This window comes from Lissotriton vulgaris, chromosome 8 (assembly GCF_964263255.1).
Source record: "Lissotriton vulgaris chromosome 8, aLisVul1.2, whole genome shotgun sequence".
Taxonomy (NCBI): domain Eukaryota; kingdom Metazoa; phylum Chordata; class Amphibia; order Caudata; family Salamandridae; genus Lissotriton; species Lissotriton vulgaris.
The window spans coordinates 1,564,014,422-1,564,030,880 of NC_141696.1; the positions used below are offsets into that span (position 1 = coordinate 1,564,014,422).

The following is a 16,459-nucleotide window of genomic DNA, read 5'->3' on the forward strand; positions in this document are numbered from 1 at the left end:
CAGTACGAACAAGTGCAAGAAAAAAACCTGTGTCCAAAACACAATATTTTTTTTATAGTTCTCAAAAGAAATACATGTTAATTGTAAACCAATGTCACTGATTTTGAAGGAAAACCTGCTGTGTTAAGGGCACAATGACGAACAAACAGTAAAGAATGTGATGGGTAAAGTGTACACCAGTTCCAGAGAGACCACTTAAACAATGGATACAACACTGAAAAGATTACTAGCTAAACACAGGATCATTTGTCTGGGCAAAAAATGTCTGTTTTTAAAATGCATGAATATCACAGGTTCAGTCTCAGGAATATACATCAATGTTTTAAGCCTTGCGGTCAATTGGGTCTTCAGCAAGACACTGTCAATCTACCGCTTTCAGTGGACGGAACAGCCCGGAACCAGCTCTACACACTCCAGCCAGACTATGTGTTACTTAAATACAAGTGTGTGTGTGTGTGTGTGTGTGTGTGTGTGTGCGTGTGTGTGTGTGTGCGTGTGTGTGTGTGTGTGCGTGTGTGTGCGTGTGTGTGCGCGTGTTTGTGTGTGTGTGTGTGTGTGTGTGTGTGGCATCTCCCAGTGGGAAATGAACAATCACCTTGAAGAGAATTTAGGCTGCACCGAAACAGATTCCTCCGATGCTCATTCGTGGGGTCATAAAGGTGGATAAACAGAAAGGAGAGGGCAAACAATTATAATCACAGTTGCTACAACAGGGACTTATAAAATCAGCTACTGACAAAATGATAATTGTGGAGGAAGACCACAACAGTAGTTTCGTCAATAGCTGTTTCTATAAGGATCATGCTACTTACCCAGTAAGCATCTGATTTTGGCATGAGGAGTTGTAGATTCACTTGCTTTGCATACTCATGCTATCTAGTGTTGGGTCCAGATGTTTGCACGTTTTTTTCCCGAAGTCATCTTTCCAGTCACGAGGTAAGGTGACTCCTCCCTTCGGTGATAGTGCGCATGGGCATCAACTTCATTGTTAGATTGTTTTCCCGCAAGAGGGTGAGAATGGAGTACGTAAGTGTAGAATAGAGATGTCCATGCGTATGTATGTAAATTGGAAGAACTGCAACAACTAAAGGTACCCAGGGAGGCGGGTGGGCGCATGTGTATCTACAGCTCTACATGCCAAGAACAGATGCCTACTGGGTAAGTAACATTATCCATTCGAGGCATGTGTATGTAGATACGCATGCGTTGTATAGACTACAAAGCAGTATACTCCTAAGCGGGGGCTAACCTGTACATGTTGCAGTTGTTTGGAATAGTGTTTTAAGTATGGCTTGGCTTACATTAGCTTGTTGTCGTGCTAACACATCCACACAATAGTGTTTGGTAAACATGTGTGGTGTAGACCATGTTGCTGCTTTACCGATGTCAGCTAGAGGAATGTAGCCTAAGCAGGCCATAGTTGTCCCTATTTTGTGTGTAGAATGTGCTCTGGGGAAATGGATAACCTTCTCTTTGCTTTTGCATAGCATCTTTGAATGCATTTAACAATCCATCTTGAAAAGCCCGATTTACAGATGGGATTGCCTTTGTGAGGTGGAGCAAAAGCAACAAACAATAGTTTTATTTTGCGAAAATCTTCAGTCCTTCCTATGTAGTACAATAAGGCTCTTCTAACATCTAGCGTGTGGTGAGCTCGTTCTGCTACTGAATCAGGTTGAGGAAAGAACACAGGTAACTCAACTGATTGGTTCATATGAAAAGCAGACACCACTTTGGGAAGGAATTTTGAATTGGTGTGAACAACTCTCATCTTTGTGGAGTTGAACGAAGGGTTATTCTAAAATTAATGACTAACTCACCAACTCTCCTGAATAAAGTGATGGCAATGAGGAAAGCAACTTTCCAAGAAAGAAACTGTAGAGGGCAATTATGCAAGGGTTCAAAAGGTGGACCCACAAGTCTTGTAAGGACAATCTTAAGATTCTACTATGTTATGTGTAGAACTCTGGGTGGTATTACTCTTTTCAAGCCTTCCACGAAAGCTTTGAATACAGGGATCTTGAATAAAGACAAATGTTGTCTGTTTTGCAAATATGCAGCTGCTGCTGCAAGGTGTAAATAAATAGATGTGTAAGCCAGGCCAGTTTGCTGTGAGCGCAACAGGTAACAGATAATGTTCTGTACAGAAGCGCCTAGAGGATTGATCTTGTTGTTACAATAGATAACAAACCTTTTCCATTTTGCTGCATAGCAAACTCTGGTAGAAGTCGTTCTTGCTTCTTTCAGAATAGTCATACATTTTGGTGGTAGATTTAAATATGTATCATCAATTGGTGGAGGGAGAGAGAGTAGAGATCCTTTCAATCTCCTTTCAATAATTATAAATCAATGTGGAAAGGATCACTGGTCCTGCATAACCAAGGTCTGCAGGTGGGTCGGTAGGTGTCTCCCAAATAAAAGACCCTCATACACGTGTTTTTTCAGAGTCGTGTAGCGGTATATGATGTGTCCCCGCTTCTTGTAACACGTGTCGGTGCGTAATCCTTGGGTCAGTTTTTGTTTGCACCCTCCGCCAGGAGGTTGTACCATTGGTTAAAACAGTAGTGATGGTGAATAAGTGAAAAAGTGCTATAAAGGTGTTCTAAAATACCCGGACAGCCAGAGGTTCAACTTTAATATTTCTGGATTCGGGTAAAAGGTTAAGGCGTGTCGCTATGGAATTATTTAAGAATGCTAGCGCACTAATCTTGTGAGGTTAAAAGTGGTCGACATGTTTCAGCCTTATCTGCCTGTTGATCAGTCGGCGGTCATGTTGTCTGTGCGAACAAGGATTGTTTTGCCTATAAGGTGAGTCTGAAAAGCTTTGAGTGCTAGGAACACCGCCAGATGTTTTAGGAAGTTGATGTGGAGAGTTTTGTGATGGTCGCTCACACAGACCCTGAATTGTGTAATGTTGGATAAAGGCACCCCACCCGGTGAGAGATGCGTCTCTTTTTTAGCACAGTCTGTGGAGCCGGGTCTATGAAGGACCGCCCTTTTGATACAATTTGTGTGTTCCACCACTGCAGAGAGCGATGGGTGCGCCGTCTACCAACACTAGATCGGTTAATTGACCCCGACATTGATTAGCTAGGAACTCTTCTAGGGGACTCATGTGAAGCTTTGCAGGGGGTACAATTGCGATGCAAGACGCCATCATTCCCAGCAGCTGCATGAAAAATCTGGCTGGTAATATCGGGTTGGGTTGAAACTGTAGTATCAGACTGAATGTTGTGAATCCTGGCTGCATTGGGGGAGGCTAGAGCTTTGAGAGTGCCAATAATGGCTTCTAGATAAGACTGCATCTGGGAAGGATTGAAGGATGCAGGTGAGAATTCTGTGCATTGATCGTGAAGCCCAATTGATGAAGTTTTACAGTCTGCGTGTGCTGCAGACAGTTTTGGTAAGTGCGGTCTTTGATGAGCCAGTCGTCTAGGTAGAGGACGATGTGAATACGTTGTTTCCTGAGATGAGTTGCCACTACAGCCAGACATTCGGTAAATACTCTGGGAGCAGTGGTAACTCCAAACGGAAGTACTTTGAACTGCTAATGTTTGCCTGCTATGACAAATCTGAGGTATTTGAGATGCGCTGGATGAATGGGAATGTGAAAATAGCGTCTTTCAAGTCTTGAGAAGACATACAATCACCCTTCTGTAAAAGTTTAAGTACCTGTTGAAGAGTCACCGTGTGAAAGTGCTCCGACAGTATGTATTGGTTCAACTCTCTGAGATCCAGAATAGGTCTTAATGAGCTGTCCTTTTGGGGATCAGAAAATAGAGAGAGTAAAACCCTGACCTTGGTAACTGAAGTGGAACTGGTTCTAAGGCTTAGTAAGAGAGATTGCACTTTTTGTTCGAGCAATAGCAAGTGGACTGGCGACAATTTGAGAGAGCGAGGTGGAATATTTGGAGGATTGGCGATGAGCTCCAGGCAACAACCTTGTTGGATAATTCCAAGTACCCATTTGCCGGTCGTTATCGAGTGCCAAATGGGGAGAAATTGATAAAGTCTTCTCCCGACAGGTCTGGAGTAGTCCGAGAGAAGCATGGGGAAGTCACTCTTTATTAAGGGAAGGGGAGTTACGGTGTGGGGTGCCTTTACTCCTGACTTTAAAGTTGTTTCCTCTATACCCTTCTCTAAAAAAGCCTCGAGGAGGAGGATTGGCTGTTACCCATGTACGAGGAAGTGTTTTGGTCCGAGGGTGTGACTTGGACCCTCCCCGGTAAAAAGAGCGCAGAAGGAGACTAAATCGCTTCCATGGATTTTGCTACCGCGGTGCCCTTTTTCATTGTTTTGAGCTCTTGATATACCTTAGGGCCAAAAAAGATGTTCTTTGTCAAAACGTGTATTTAGAATAGTTAGGCTTCAGGCTTAAAAATGGAGATCCTTAATCAAGGAAGCTCTCTGAGTTGGACGCTAGTGCTGATCTCTCTAGCAGCGGTGTCAGCAGCATCTAGAGCACACCTTGGAAGAGCTGGGAATTAATTTTCCTTGTTGGACTAAGTCTTGGTCTTTAGATTTATTGCTCCATTTCATCCCAGTGCGCCCTATCGTATCGCGCTAAAAGTCCTTGCGTGCTGACAATACGCCAGCAATTGGCAGCTTGAGTGGCTATGCGTTTGCCAGAAGTGTCAATACGTTTTGATTCCTTATCTGGTGGAGGAGCGTCCCGCGAGGTTTGGGAATTAGCTCTCTTGCGAGCATTATATACTACCAAGGATCTGTTGGGGAAGGTTTGTATTTTTGTCAACTCTAGGGGTCAGGATTCGTGCATGTACAAGGTCTTTAAAAATCTGCGTGCCTCACCATTCCTTCGAGCATAGGGAGTGTTTGGCTCGACCTGTGCGTGGATCCTAGTGTCTCAAATAAAAAATCCTTTAAGGATTCTTTGTGGATTACTGCCCCATTGTATTGTGTGGCCCTGGCAATAATCTCCTGATAGGATACATTTTCAGCAGGTGGCGATGGCTTGGCAGGATAAAGGTCTGGATCATTATCTAATGTTGGGTCAATTGTATAATCTGTCCATGGATCCCCTGGTAAATGTGGGTCACCCTCATCAATATAGTCTCCTTCATGGTAAGATAGTGGAGATTCATGAGGTGCGATGTGTGAAGGATCTAAACGTGGAGAGGAGGGAGGAGGTGGAGAAGATGGTGTTGGTGGATGAAAAGGGCTGGTACTGACATTTTTTTCTCTTCAAGGGATTTTGTAATGACTGCAGTCATTAGGAAGCTTGTGATTATAAGGCAGCTTGGTGTGAATATGTTCTGTTTCAGGATTAATGTACAGTTTCTTTTGTTTGGGATCTGATTTGGATGGTACAATGTCTATTTTTTTCAGATCCAAAGGTGCTGAAGGGACCTCTTTGGTTTACGTCACCGACGGTTTCGGAATGGCCATTTGGCACGGAAGGTTTAGGCTTCGAAGGCTGTTTCTTTGTTGGTGTGGAGGGTTTTGGCTCCGAAATGGCTTTGCGCGTGGAACCGGACTGTTTCAGTTCCGAGGTGGATTTTGGCCGATCCGGTCCCGAGCCGGAAGGCTTGACTACATGTTTCGGTGCCGCGCCGGGAGGCGGAATGCCAGAAACATCATCTCGGCACCGACTTTGGCCAGAAGGCAGAGGTGGTGCCGAAGCCTTAGATTGTTGGGGGGTGGGTGGATGGGGCAAGGGGTCTTCTGTAATCACTTCACGCTGTCCCTGTGGCAAATCGTCAATGTTGAGGTCTATCTCCAACTTTTAATAGAAGTTCAACACGGAGAAGGTCTCTTCTTCCTCAGCCGCCGAGTGCTCAAGGTCATCTTTCTCAGAGTCTTCACCAAAGATGTCCAGCATTTCATAGACATGTTGGCGCTGCATCTCCCAACGTTAAGCCTGGCCATCGCAGAGAGTTTTTTCGACCCGAAATGCTTTGCACGCATTGAACTCTTCTTCTCTGTGCCCTGGAGACAGGCACAAGTTACACACCTGGTGCGAGTTGGAATGGGGGTATTTGGCGTGGCACAGAGGACAGAATTTGAACTGAATCGGTTTCATTCACTAAGAGCAGGACCAACACGGTTTGGCCCGAAGGCTGCCCACGATACTTTTCGATCGAAATTGAAGATTTCGTTGACTGAATCGAAATGTAGAGAGCGGGAAGCGCGTACTAAACAATACCGTCAAGGGTATAGTAGATTGCGCACCGAGGGGAAGCCGAAGAACAGTTTTGAACCGGAGGGCAGAGATACATGTCCAAACCTGATGGCGGAAAAAAACAATCTATCAATGGAGTTGATGCCCTTGCGCACTATTACTGAAAGGAGGAGTCACCTTACCTCGTGACTGGAAGGACTTCTTCTAAGAAAAACAACTTGCACACATCCAGACCCAACACTAGATGGCAGGAGTATGCAAAGCATGTGTATCTACAGTATACATGCCTCGAAGGTATCTATATGCCAATTACCCCTTTGACGAACGCAGCCTTTGAACGCTCTGCACAATGAGCTCGCCACCTAAACATGACAGGGCCTCTGAAACGTCCAAAGGCTCAAAGGAGACATGTGCCATTTAAAACAGAATAGACTGTGTCCAGCAAGCCAGACTGGAGCTTCAAAGCTTGTATCCTCATATTTCAATATTTCAATGTCTGCGAGGAGAAGCCTTCAGATGTAAGAGTCGACTTACCTTGGACCGAAACGTGGGATGCACGAAATACACAGCCCTCAAGTTCTTCTTGTACCTAGTTTGAGAGAAAAAAGCACAACTTAGTAAGAGAAATGGGCTGCGTGTTTGTGACTTGCATATCACAGTCTTGGCTACAAAGCAGTATTGTGTGGCATCATCTACAAGCCCCAAAGGGAAATGCGATCGTGCTCCTCACTTATATATTTCTTTTGAATTAAAAACAAGTGTTTATTTGTCAAGGACACATCACCTTGCAATTAAATGGGGATACTCCAGGATGGATACACGTGGAGGAAATGTCTGACAATTTACATTTCGTAGCAATCCTTCTCAATGTCTGCCATATGTCACGCCGGTGGTTCCTTACAGCAGGGCAAGCCTACTCCAAGTTACTGCAAGGGTGATCCATGACATCGACAAGAATGTGCAACTGATGCACAAGACACAGAGGGGCAGGTATGGGGACATCTTATGACTGGTGTGATACCACCTCCAATCGGCCCAGTAGACGCAGGTTTGGTGGGGGAGATGTTAGATAGTCATCATTCCTTGAGGGCTTATCGCCCGCTCTCCCACCTACTGAGTCGCCAGTGGGAACCCATGTCAAAGCCTGCAGAGAGGACAGGGACAGCATCTTTCTACTGGAGACTTACTTGGCATCAACAACGTCGTACATCTTCTTCAGAAAGTCTGAATCGAGGTGATTGTGCTCGCCGGTCAGCGTGTGGAAGTAGACAATGACATATTCCTTTACCGCGATGTGATCCATGACGTGGATGAAGTATAAGAGGGCCTGCAAGAGGAGGAAGACAAAGAGAGGTCAGCTGGGGGTGATAGAGTAATAGAGATTATTAATATTAATAGAGATTATTACTGCAGGGTATTTAAAACCGGATTGTGCTGAGGCTCAGGAGCTCACCTCACAGACGCGGATAAATAACAGGAGTTGGAAGACAAAGACTGATCAAAGGGGCCGAGGTCAACTGAAACCATGAACAGGGTTCACTGTTATTCTGAGGGAGCTAAGGCTGTGGAGCATTGTCCACAGACATGGATGAGAAACAGGAAGATCTATCAGGGGAGGAAGGAGACAGGTCACAAGATTAGTGTGGAACAAACACCTTGTTGATAATTGAGCTTCACTATCGCAGACTGAACATAGGATCAACATGACAAGACTGATCACGTTTAACCAAACAGAGTAACTTAAGAGCCCTGTAGAAGCACAAGTGTGCGTGAAAAACTTGTTGGCTGTATTGCTGTATTAATGGACTCATCGAAAAAATAAAGAAAGATATAAAAAAGCAATAAAAGAATGGCTACTGTTTATTGTTGGTGACTTCTCAGTACAATTATATATATTCGTTAGAGACACACCCAGAAAGCAAAGCGCTTATTTTCATGACCGTTAGCACAATAGTGACGGCAGAGCAAGCAAACCAGGCGGTGAGCAACACAATGTTAATCGTGGTCTAAGAAAGCTAAAGTAAACATGCCAACTATTCTATTAGGGTCAACAAAGAACTACACTTGTGTGCGGCTGTAGAGCGGGCGTAATGGGGGGCAGAACAGGTGCCCTTGGAAAACAGAATATGTGACGAAATAAGGACAACATTTACAGGGTTGTTTAAAGAAACAGCACTATGAGCCGGCACTTGTGTGAAGTGCTCAAAAATAATTTAAAAAGTAGTTCCAAAACCAGTTGCTTTACTGGGAGCTGTGAATGGATGGTAGTAATTGCCCCTGCTCTCGGGGAGGGGTAAACACAGGAAGAAGTATGCCACCTGCAAGCTGTGGGCAAATAGGGGAAAGAATAGGAGAGCGACAATGGAGCCAGCAAATGGAAAGCCCATGGGCGGGCTGAAGCCCACAAAGTTTGCACAATATTTCTCTTCGAGACAACGTATGCACGGTCTAGAGCCGAGACCTAAAAAAGATGCCATTTTGACCGGTGAGTTGTATAAGGCTTTGGTAACTAGAGAGCCTTTAGACCACATTACGCAGTCACCAATAAGGTCGCTTTGTAAGACTCCTACCTTCATCTCTCTTCCTTTGTTAACCTGTAGTTGGACACAGAAAGGACAACAGAAGTGGGACAGAAGGCAATAACAAGTGCCTTGCAATCAGAGTTGCACAATCTTCTGAACAAATCTAGCTTTGCTATAAAAGAAAACCACAGGAGTGTAATGTTTACACAATTGTTGTGGAGAAGCCTGCATAGATGCTAAGGACGCAGTCCAGACAACAGGAGGGATGCAAAGAGCAAGAGTGGGCGATGCAGCATGCAACTCAACGACCATTGGCAGCAGGCGCAGCTCAGCCCTTTCATCACCCCCAAATGTCATAAAATGTTCTCCACAGAGCAAACGACCCTAGATGTGTCAGGAGCAATACATGAAGTGCGCCCCTTTGATGCAGCCAGAGAAGGCAGGTATAAACATCTCCTTTAGGTGGAAATCAATAATATGTTGGAAACAAAAGAGATCAGTCTTCAGGACCACCCTCTCTTGATGTACGTCCACTTCAGTCACATAAAGCCGGAGGGACTCTGGAATGCGTTGCAAAATTAATTCCAACCAGACAAGAAGTGTGGAGCTTCATGTTTTCAGAGGCTCTGGAATCAATCTGGCCAAAGCCAGCTTCAAGTACTGAAAATCATAGGTCGCTTGACACAAGGCAACAGATGCTCGACAACCTCATTATAAGTGGGCACGAAGTCCATTCATCGGACCCTGCAGGCTCCCCCTGGATGCCAGGGCCCACACGTTCCCTAGACAAGGTCTTAAGGTCTCAGGCAGACAACCAAGTGGGTTGATGTCCTTTTGGCAAAGCTCAATATCCGAGTTGTGGACCTTTGCTTCTATACTGTGTTCTTGTGGAGTATTTCCTGGCAGTTACCGGGATGTCCAAATTCTAGAAGGGCTGCCCTAGGTAAAAGAAGGTCCCCTTGGACCTAGCCCTTCAAGACACCATGCCCTTAAGTTAAGTAAGGGTGAGATGGGTGTGGGATTCTTCATCTCTTGTATTACATCAGGCCTATACAAGTGGAGAGAGACATGTTCTCTCTGATGGATTAGGAGGTTAGAAAATCTGATTTGGCAAAGAAAAGAGAGTTTCATAAGACAACAGTGAACCCAGGGAGGCCTTGGCATTCTGCAGGACACTCAGGATCAGAGCAGTCAAGAGACGGCTTATAAAATCACTGCTCTCGAACTTAAGATCCAGAGAACAAGAACATTTGCTCATCCAGACCACAAATAGCTTCAGCCTTGAGTCCTGGTGGGACACAAAGGAATCAGTGGTCAAGCATCCACAGGCTTCCAAATGGGGCCAAGGGTTTCTGGATGGGATTTACACTCATGAAGGGAAAGGATTCTGAGTCTGAGGGGTATGCACTCCACCAAATGGGACACCAGAAGGAGCATACCCTGGTGAAAGACATCCCTCAAGGTGCGATTGCTTATCTGCAGAGTAACTGTAGAGACCACCCCTTTCCTGCCTCATACTTTTGAGGGTTACAGTGTTATGTGCAAGGACTATCACCACCCTGGACAGGACCCCCAAAAGGAAGGCTTTTAGGGGAAAGGAGATTGCCTTAGGCTGTAGCAAGTTGAGATTATTCCGAGCAGCGACACTTCACCGAGCAGCGACACTTCACCGAGCAGCGACACTTCACCGAGCAGCGACACTTCACAGAGCAGCGACACTTCACAGAGCAGCGACACTTCACAGAGCAGCGACACTTCACCGAGCAGCGACACTTCACCGAGCAGCGACACTTCACCGAGCAGCGACACTTCCACGAGCAGCGACACTTCCAAATTCAAATTTTTCAAATTCAAAAATAGCTTTATTCGATTTTTGCAAAAGAAAATCATAAAAGCAGATTTAATACAGCATAAAATTGAGTTTAAAGCTCAAAACGTAAAACGTAGAAGGGAGAAGTTAAAAGAATCTTTTAGGCTGTTCAAAACGTAGCTATCAGAAATCAGAAAACAATCAATTCATGGACGCTCTGCACCTTACTGCAAATTTCAAAAAACTAGCAGATGCAGTAGTTGTGAGTTCTTCCTCGAGCATGTATAGCTTGAGTAAGGCTGGCCTGCACTGTCTTAAACCCCACAGCTTCAGGAGTGGGAGTAGATGTTTCTTTCTTCCCCAGTCATAAAATTTGCAAAACAAAAGGACATGTATGTTGGATTGCTTGGAGACGTTGTCGCAAGGACAGACCACCAGGTTAGTAGACCAGTCGTTTATGGTGGGGAATGTTAGGAGACGGTAAAAGCAATCCGTCCTCATCCTTGTTAGCAACATTCTCGTATAGGTTGAGAGAGTCGGGGAAAGATAAGAGGGAATGCCTGCATCGTGGAGTAAGAGGTTATGGTGAGCAATCAATGATTTATTTCCTTCAAAGTAGGAACGCCTGTCTTCAAGTAGACCTAAACAGCGGGCCTTGAGGTCCTTTTTAGAGATTGTTAGGCACAGAGTCGGGTTATCATACAGATCAGCTAAATCCAGTGATGTTAAAAATTTCTTGACGTAGGCAAGCCAAGGTATTTTTCTTGAGTCAGCTAAAGCCATACAGTCCTTGATCACATCTCGGTTAAGGACTGTCTTTTCCGAGGGCCATATTTTGTGCCATAGCAGAATTGGTGTGGCTTTGATTATGTCCGAGATATGTACCCGGGCAAGCTCATTCTGACAGACTGTAGTAGAGATGGATCGGGGGACAGCCAGCAGGTATCTCAGGAAAGCGTTCTCGCTGGTTTGCATCTCTCGACAGTCCGCCACACCCCAGATTCCAGCACCATATGTTGCAGTGGAAACACATTTAGCTGCATATATGTCCAGCAAAATCCCAACCGGTTTCCCACCTAGTTTTGTAGCAAATTTCTTTAGGGCTCCAATTTGCCTGATAAAAGCCAGGTTGCGAGTATGAATGGCAGTGTTCCATGACCCTTTACTATTAAAATGTACACCCAGATAGCTGAAAGTTTTCGTAAGACTAATCTTGGTTGCATTAATAAACGTGTTACAAGAAGTGTTCTTTTTTATGCTGCAGCACATAGTAAAAGTTTTGCTTACGTTAATCTTAAGGCCTCTCACGCCCATGAATGTTGAAAAAGCTGACAGCGCTTTTTGTAGTCCTAGTTGGGTCCTGGACATAATAACAGCGTCGTCCGCGTATAAAAGAATTGGGACTGCATGGCCATTTATTTTAGGATAATCAACGTCCAGTTTCGCCAGGCAGTCAGCAACGCTGTTAATATAAAGGTTAAAAAGAAAGGGGGCGAGGATGCAGCCCTGCCTGACCCCCTTTCTGATGGGAAATTTATTCGTACAGGTTCCGTCCTTTCCATAGCGAACCTTGGCCCCGGCTCCTCAGTACAGTTCCGTTATAAAAGCGAGTATGTTAGGATCGACTCCCATATCAGTGAGGGTAGACCAGAGAATACTATGGTTAAGACAATCAAAAGCAGAGCTTAAGTCCACGAAGGTCATGTATATATTGCTCTTCTTTGCCATTAAATATTTGTCGGTGATCAAGGCTAAGTTGAGACATTGTTCCACTGTCCCAAGGCCAGAAACAAAACCATATTGGAATTTAGACAAAATGTCATTTTCCTGAGCCCATGCTTGCAGTTGGTTCAGCAGGACTCTCCCAGCCACCTTCATCATAGAATCCAGTAAGGAAATTTGTCTTTAGCATATTGGGTCCATTCTTTCACCTTTTTTAAAAATGGGTATTATTATAGCTTCTTGCCATGTTACGGGGAATCCTTTGAGGGCATATGAGTTGAGAACATTTGTAATAATTGGTGCCCACAGTTGAATGTTATCTTTAAATAAATCAATAGGAATTCCGTCCGGACCATTGAAGCTTTCAAGAATGGCCAATTCCACTTCTGTATAATTAAAGTGAATGGAAAGCGGAAAGGACTCTGTATGGTTTCTTTGAGTCTCATTTCTCTCCATTGGTAGTGTTTCAAGGTCAAGTGGTTCAATCTGCTCGTCTAATTTGTACAGTTCAGTGAAGTAATTTATCCAGGCTTCCTCCGTGATGGCGATTTCTATGAGGTCAGTCGACCTATCATTGAAAAAAGGGGCGTTGACCTCCCTCCAAAAGGCCGTGTTGTCCCTTAAGGTGCTTGCTTTTAACAATGCCTCCCAGGCGGCAATTTTCAGTTCCTTTTTCCTATTTTTGATTGCCTGTTTGTAAGCAGCACGAGCGGATCTTATTTCCAGCAGGTTTTTTGGGAATTTGTTGAGTGTAGCCTTTAGAATGTTATGTGTGTTTGAACATTCATGATCAAACCAGCCAGCGCTCTTGGGGCCATTACTTTTGTTGTGTTTTCTGGTCAAGTTTTTCCTGATTTGTGTTGCGATTTGATCAAATGCAAGAATAATTGCTTGTGGGTTGAGAGGGTATTCAAGGCAAGTCTGGAATAAATCAGGGTCAAACAATCAGTTTTTCCAGGAATTTAATTGTGTCAACTTTAGCCCATTTTATGGTGTAACCGTTTCTCGATGAAAGGGATATAGAGTGTGAGTAGAGATTTCCTGTTATGCTCCCGGATTTGTTACCCCTGGAAGGAGTATATATTTTGGCACTAATTGGATAGTGATCGCTCATGACTAGGTCTTCTCTCCTGGTTTCTCGAGCGTCGCCATGATGACTGTTGGACAACTGGATGAAGTCTTTTGTCGTGAGCGACCCCCTTCCGTGAAATGTAGGTAAGAAGTCAGTCGAGGGCACAGTTAGGTCATTAAAGAAGCCTAGATCCCATTCGTGTAGTAGGTTGTTCAATTGGGATCCCACGGTTGTGTGCTCGAAGTGGGTGGTATATTCGCCATTAGGGGCTCTTAGATCACAGACCCTAGTTCCACTGTATGGGCATAGGTGGCAGTTAAAATCTCCTAGAATCACTATACGTCTATCTGAACAGGACCCTCCCATGCCCTTCTTTATAAGTTTAGACAGAAACTCTGTAAATTTTGATTGGTCGTCTCTCGATGCATTGTTATATAGGTTAATGATGAGAGAACTAACAACCTCTTTCCCAGTCATTCTGAAGGCCTGTAGGGAGAGACCAATAGTCTTTAATCTGGGATCAGATGAGGCGAGCTCTACACATTCTAGAGATACATTGAGCCTATTTGAGACATATAGGCAAAGACCTCCCGAAGGTCTGCCTCTACTAGACTGAATGGCTGGAGTAAAGTGTGTGCTGTAGCCGTCCAGGTTAGTAGGTGACAGATCCCAGCATTCCTGAAGCGCTATTATATCAAAGGTGTTTATGAAGTTCAGGAAGATTGGGTCATTTGCTTTATTTGAAAGACCAGCGATGTTCCAGGTTAGGAGGGACATATGTTGGTTAGAATCAGAGTAGTTTGATGGGGAGTTGGAGTGGGTTTGATCGGGGACTGAGTGCGGAAGGGGAGCCAGAGATCCATCAGATTGAGCGTTCGTGGACCCAGAAATGAACTTGTTAGTAAGGGCCACAGTGGATGGTTCCGTAAAAGGCTCCCTGGCTTGACTTGGGAATGACCCTGAGCTTATAGGAGGCAAAGGAGTTTTAGTCTTATTCTTAGAAGATGTTTGGTTGCTTGATGGTCAATCAACCATTTCTAAGACTGAAAAATGATTACTGGTCGGTGCCCCTCTCCAACCCTCTACATAGGGTTGCTCTCTTCTTGGATTCCAAGGGTAATGTTCCCAATCCCTTCTTCTGCTACGTGTATCTACTTGGGACCAGCTCCACCCTGGAGATTGGTTCCAACTAAGGGGGTAGTCTTGTTCGTAAGGAAACCTTGGGGGATAAAAGAAGGACAGACGATTAGTGTCTATACCTCCCTTTCTCTCCAAAGTTGTCTCTGGATCATCAAAGTTGATAATGATGCAGTCCCCCTGTATTCTTTTTCTTGTATCCCCGATACAAGGGACCCTACGTACCATGGAGAGTCTACTATTGCAGTTTGAAGGAAGGGGTCTTTTGATGTTAAGCCATTGCATGACTTTGTTTTTTAAGGACCAGGTAGATTCACTCGTGTTTTCCTCCAATTCTGGGACCCCCGTGAGGATCACAGTGTAGGGGCTTGCCTCTGGGGGGAGGTGGATAGGCCTCTTTGGTCTAACTGGTTTTTTGTAGTATCACCAGCCTGTTGGACGTCTAAAGATTTGGGGGGAAGAGGCTTCGGTTTAGTTTTGGGAGGGTCGGCGGATGTTACTGTCTTTCCCTGTGCTTGCTGGGTAGTAACCTTGGTCTCTATTGGAATCACTTGTGTGTTGGTAGGAATCGTGGGAGTTTTGCCTGTAAATGACGGAGTTTTAGGTATTAAAGGTGGAGGTGCAGGTTTCTGTACAGTGACTGCCCTGATGTGATTAGCATTAGTGGAAGCTGGGGGAGCTAGAGTGCTACTAGTAGGTTTTTGGTGACTTGCAAGGTTGATAAGTCTGGCAATTTTTATTTCTCGATGTCAATTAAGGATCGTTCGATTGGTATTAGTTGGGACTTTATGAGATCCTTGATTGTAGCTACCACTTGCGCATTAAGCTCTAGGTGGTTTATATTGCCAACAGCGTATCCCCTCTCAGCAGCAACCAAAGATGCGGCTGTTGCAGAGGGGTCATCCATGTTAACAGGTAGGGAGTTAGTAGAATTGTTTTTATGATTGGTACGGGGAGATTTTCTAGACCTTTTATGCTTTGGTGGACAGTTCTGTTTAGTCTTATCTATTGGCCTGGTGCTGTTTTGTTTAGGAATTGTTCCCTCCCTTGTCCCCTTGTCAGTTATGGTTGGGGAAATTGCTAACGTTTGCGACTCTATCAAGGTTTGCGGGGCCGTTTGAGTGGGACTAATCACCAAAGTCGGTGTTTTCTCCAAGTCTTCCAAGGTGACTTCGCCTAGAGATAGACGAGTGGCAGATAAGTCAACACTCATAGGGATGGTATGTATGTCTGCACGAACTTCATGCAGTAATGGGGCGTTTGTTCCTTGTTGGATAGGTGTTTTGGCTAGAGCCAGGAGGCCCATTGAAGATCTTCGCGCCGCGGCGAGGTCCTGGGAAACACGTCTTTCTAAGAGTACAATCCCCTGGTTGATTGCATCATTAGCTTTCGTGATGAATTGGTCAATTGGACCGGTAACCTGACCCAAGCCTTGAGCCGTCTTGCTCCTACTACCCCTTGTGGTCATGGTGTCGCTATAGTTACACGTAGGTAAGTAGGAATGAAGGTGATAGCAGAGGAACTACCAGGGTGGAGGAGGGAAGTCGAAAGGCAAGATAAAAAGGGTAGGCCCAGACCAGACTTGCACAGGCTTGAACGGGCTTAAACGGGCCCGCCCTTTGCCCGGGCTTCGCCCCGGGCTGCGACCCGCGCGCGTCCCGCGATGCGCGTTAATGACCTTGCTTAAGACTCTGTAGGGTGAGAGGGGGCGTGGCACTGGGAGGGGGCGCGGCTCACGCGGGAAGAGGAAATAGCTGGTGGTATTGACGCTGTACCTCGCAGTCCCGGGGCCGCGCCTCTCGCCTCCTCTGCGGCCTCGCAGATGATTATCTCCTCCCTCCGTAGGCACAAAGAGCTGGGAAGATGACAAGCTACTCCTGTAGCGGTTGGCAAGTAGAACGCTGGAAACGCTGGAAACCTCAAGGCGAGCGGCTTGGAGTAGAATAGGGGAGTGGAAGGGGTCAATGAAACGGGAGCAGAAGGTACACTGACGCTCTATGCACTAGTATTACGTTTGCCCACCAAAGCCGCCAAACGCCGCCTCTTTACCTTCTCTA

General features: G+C 45.3%; 1 protein-coding gene across 2 annotated transcripts in view; it reads right to left on the bottom strand.

Moving 5' to 3' along the window:
* Window positions 1-16,459, bottom strand: part of GDAP2 (ganglioside induced differentiation associated protein 2) — a 305,146-nt gene that overhangs the window by 14,519 nt on the left and 274,168 nt on the right. For both annotated transcript variants that reach the window (XM_086935835.1, XM_086935836.1), the window contains exons 11-12: window positions 7,327-7,466; window positions 6,674-6,728 (exon numbers count right to left, since the gene is read on the bottom strand). In XM_086935835.1, coding sequence (XP_086791961.1) covers window positions 6,674-6,728; window positions 7,327-7,466 — 195 coding nt within the window. The remainder of the gene's footprint in view (window positions 1-6,673; window positions 6,729-7,326; window positions 7,467-16,459) is intronic.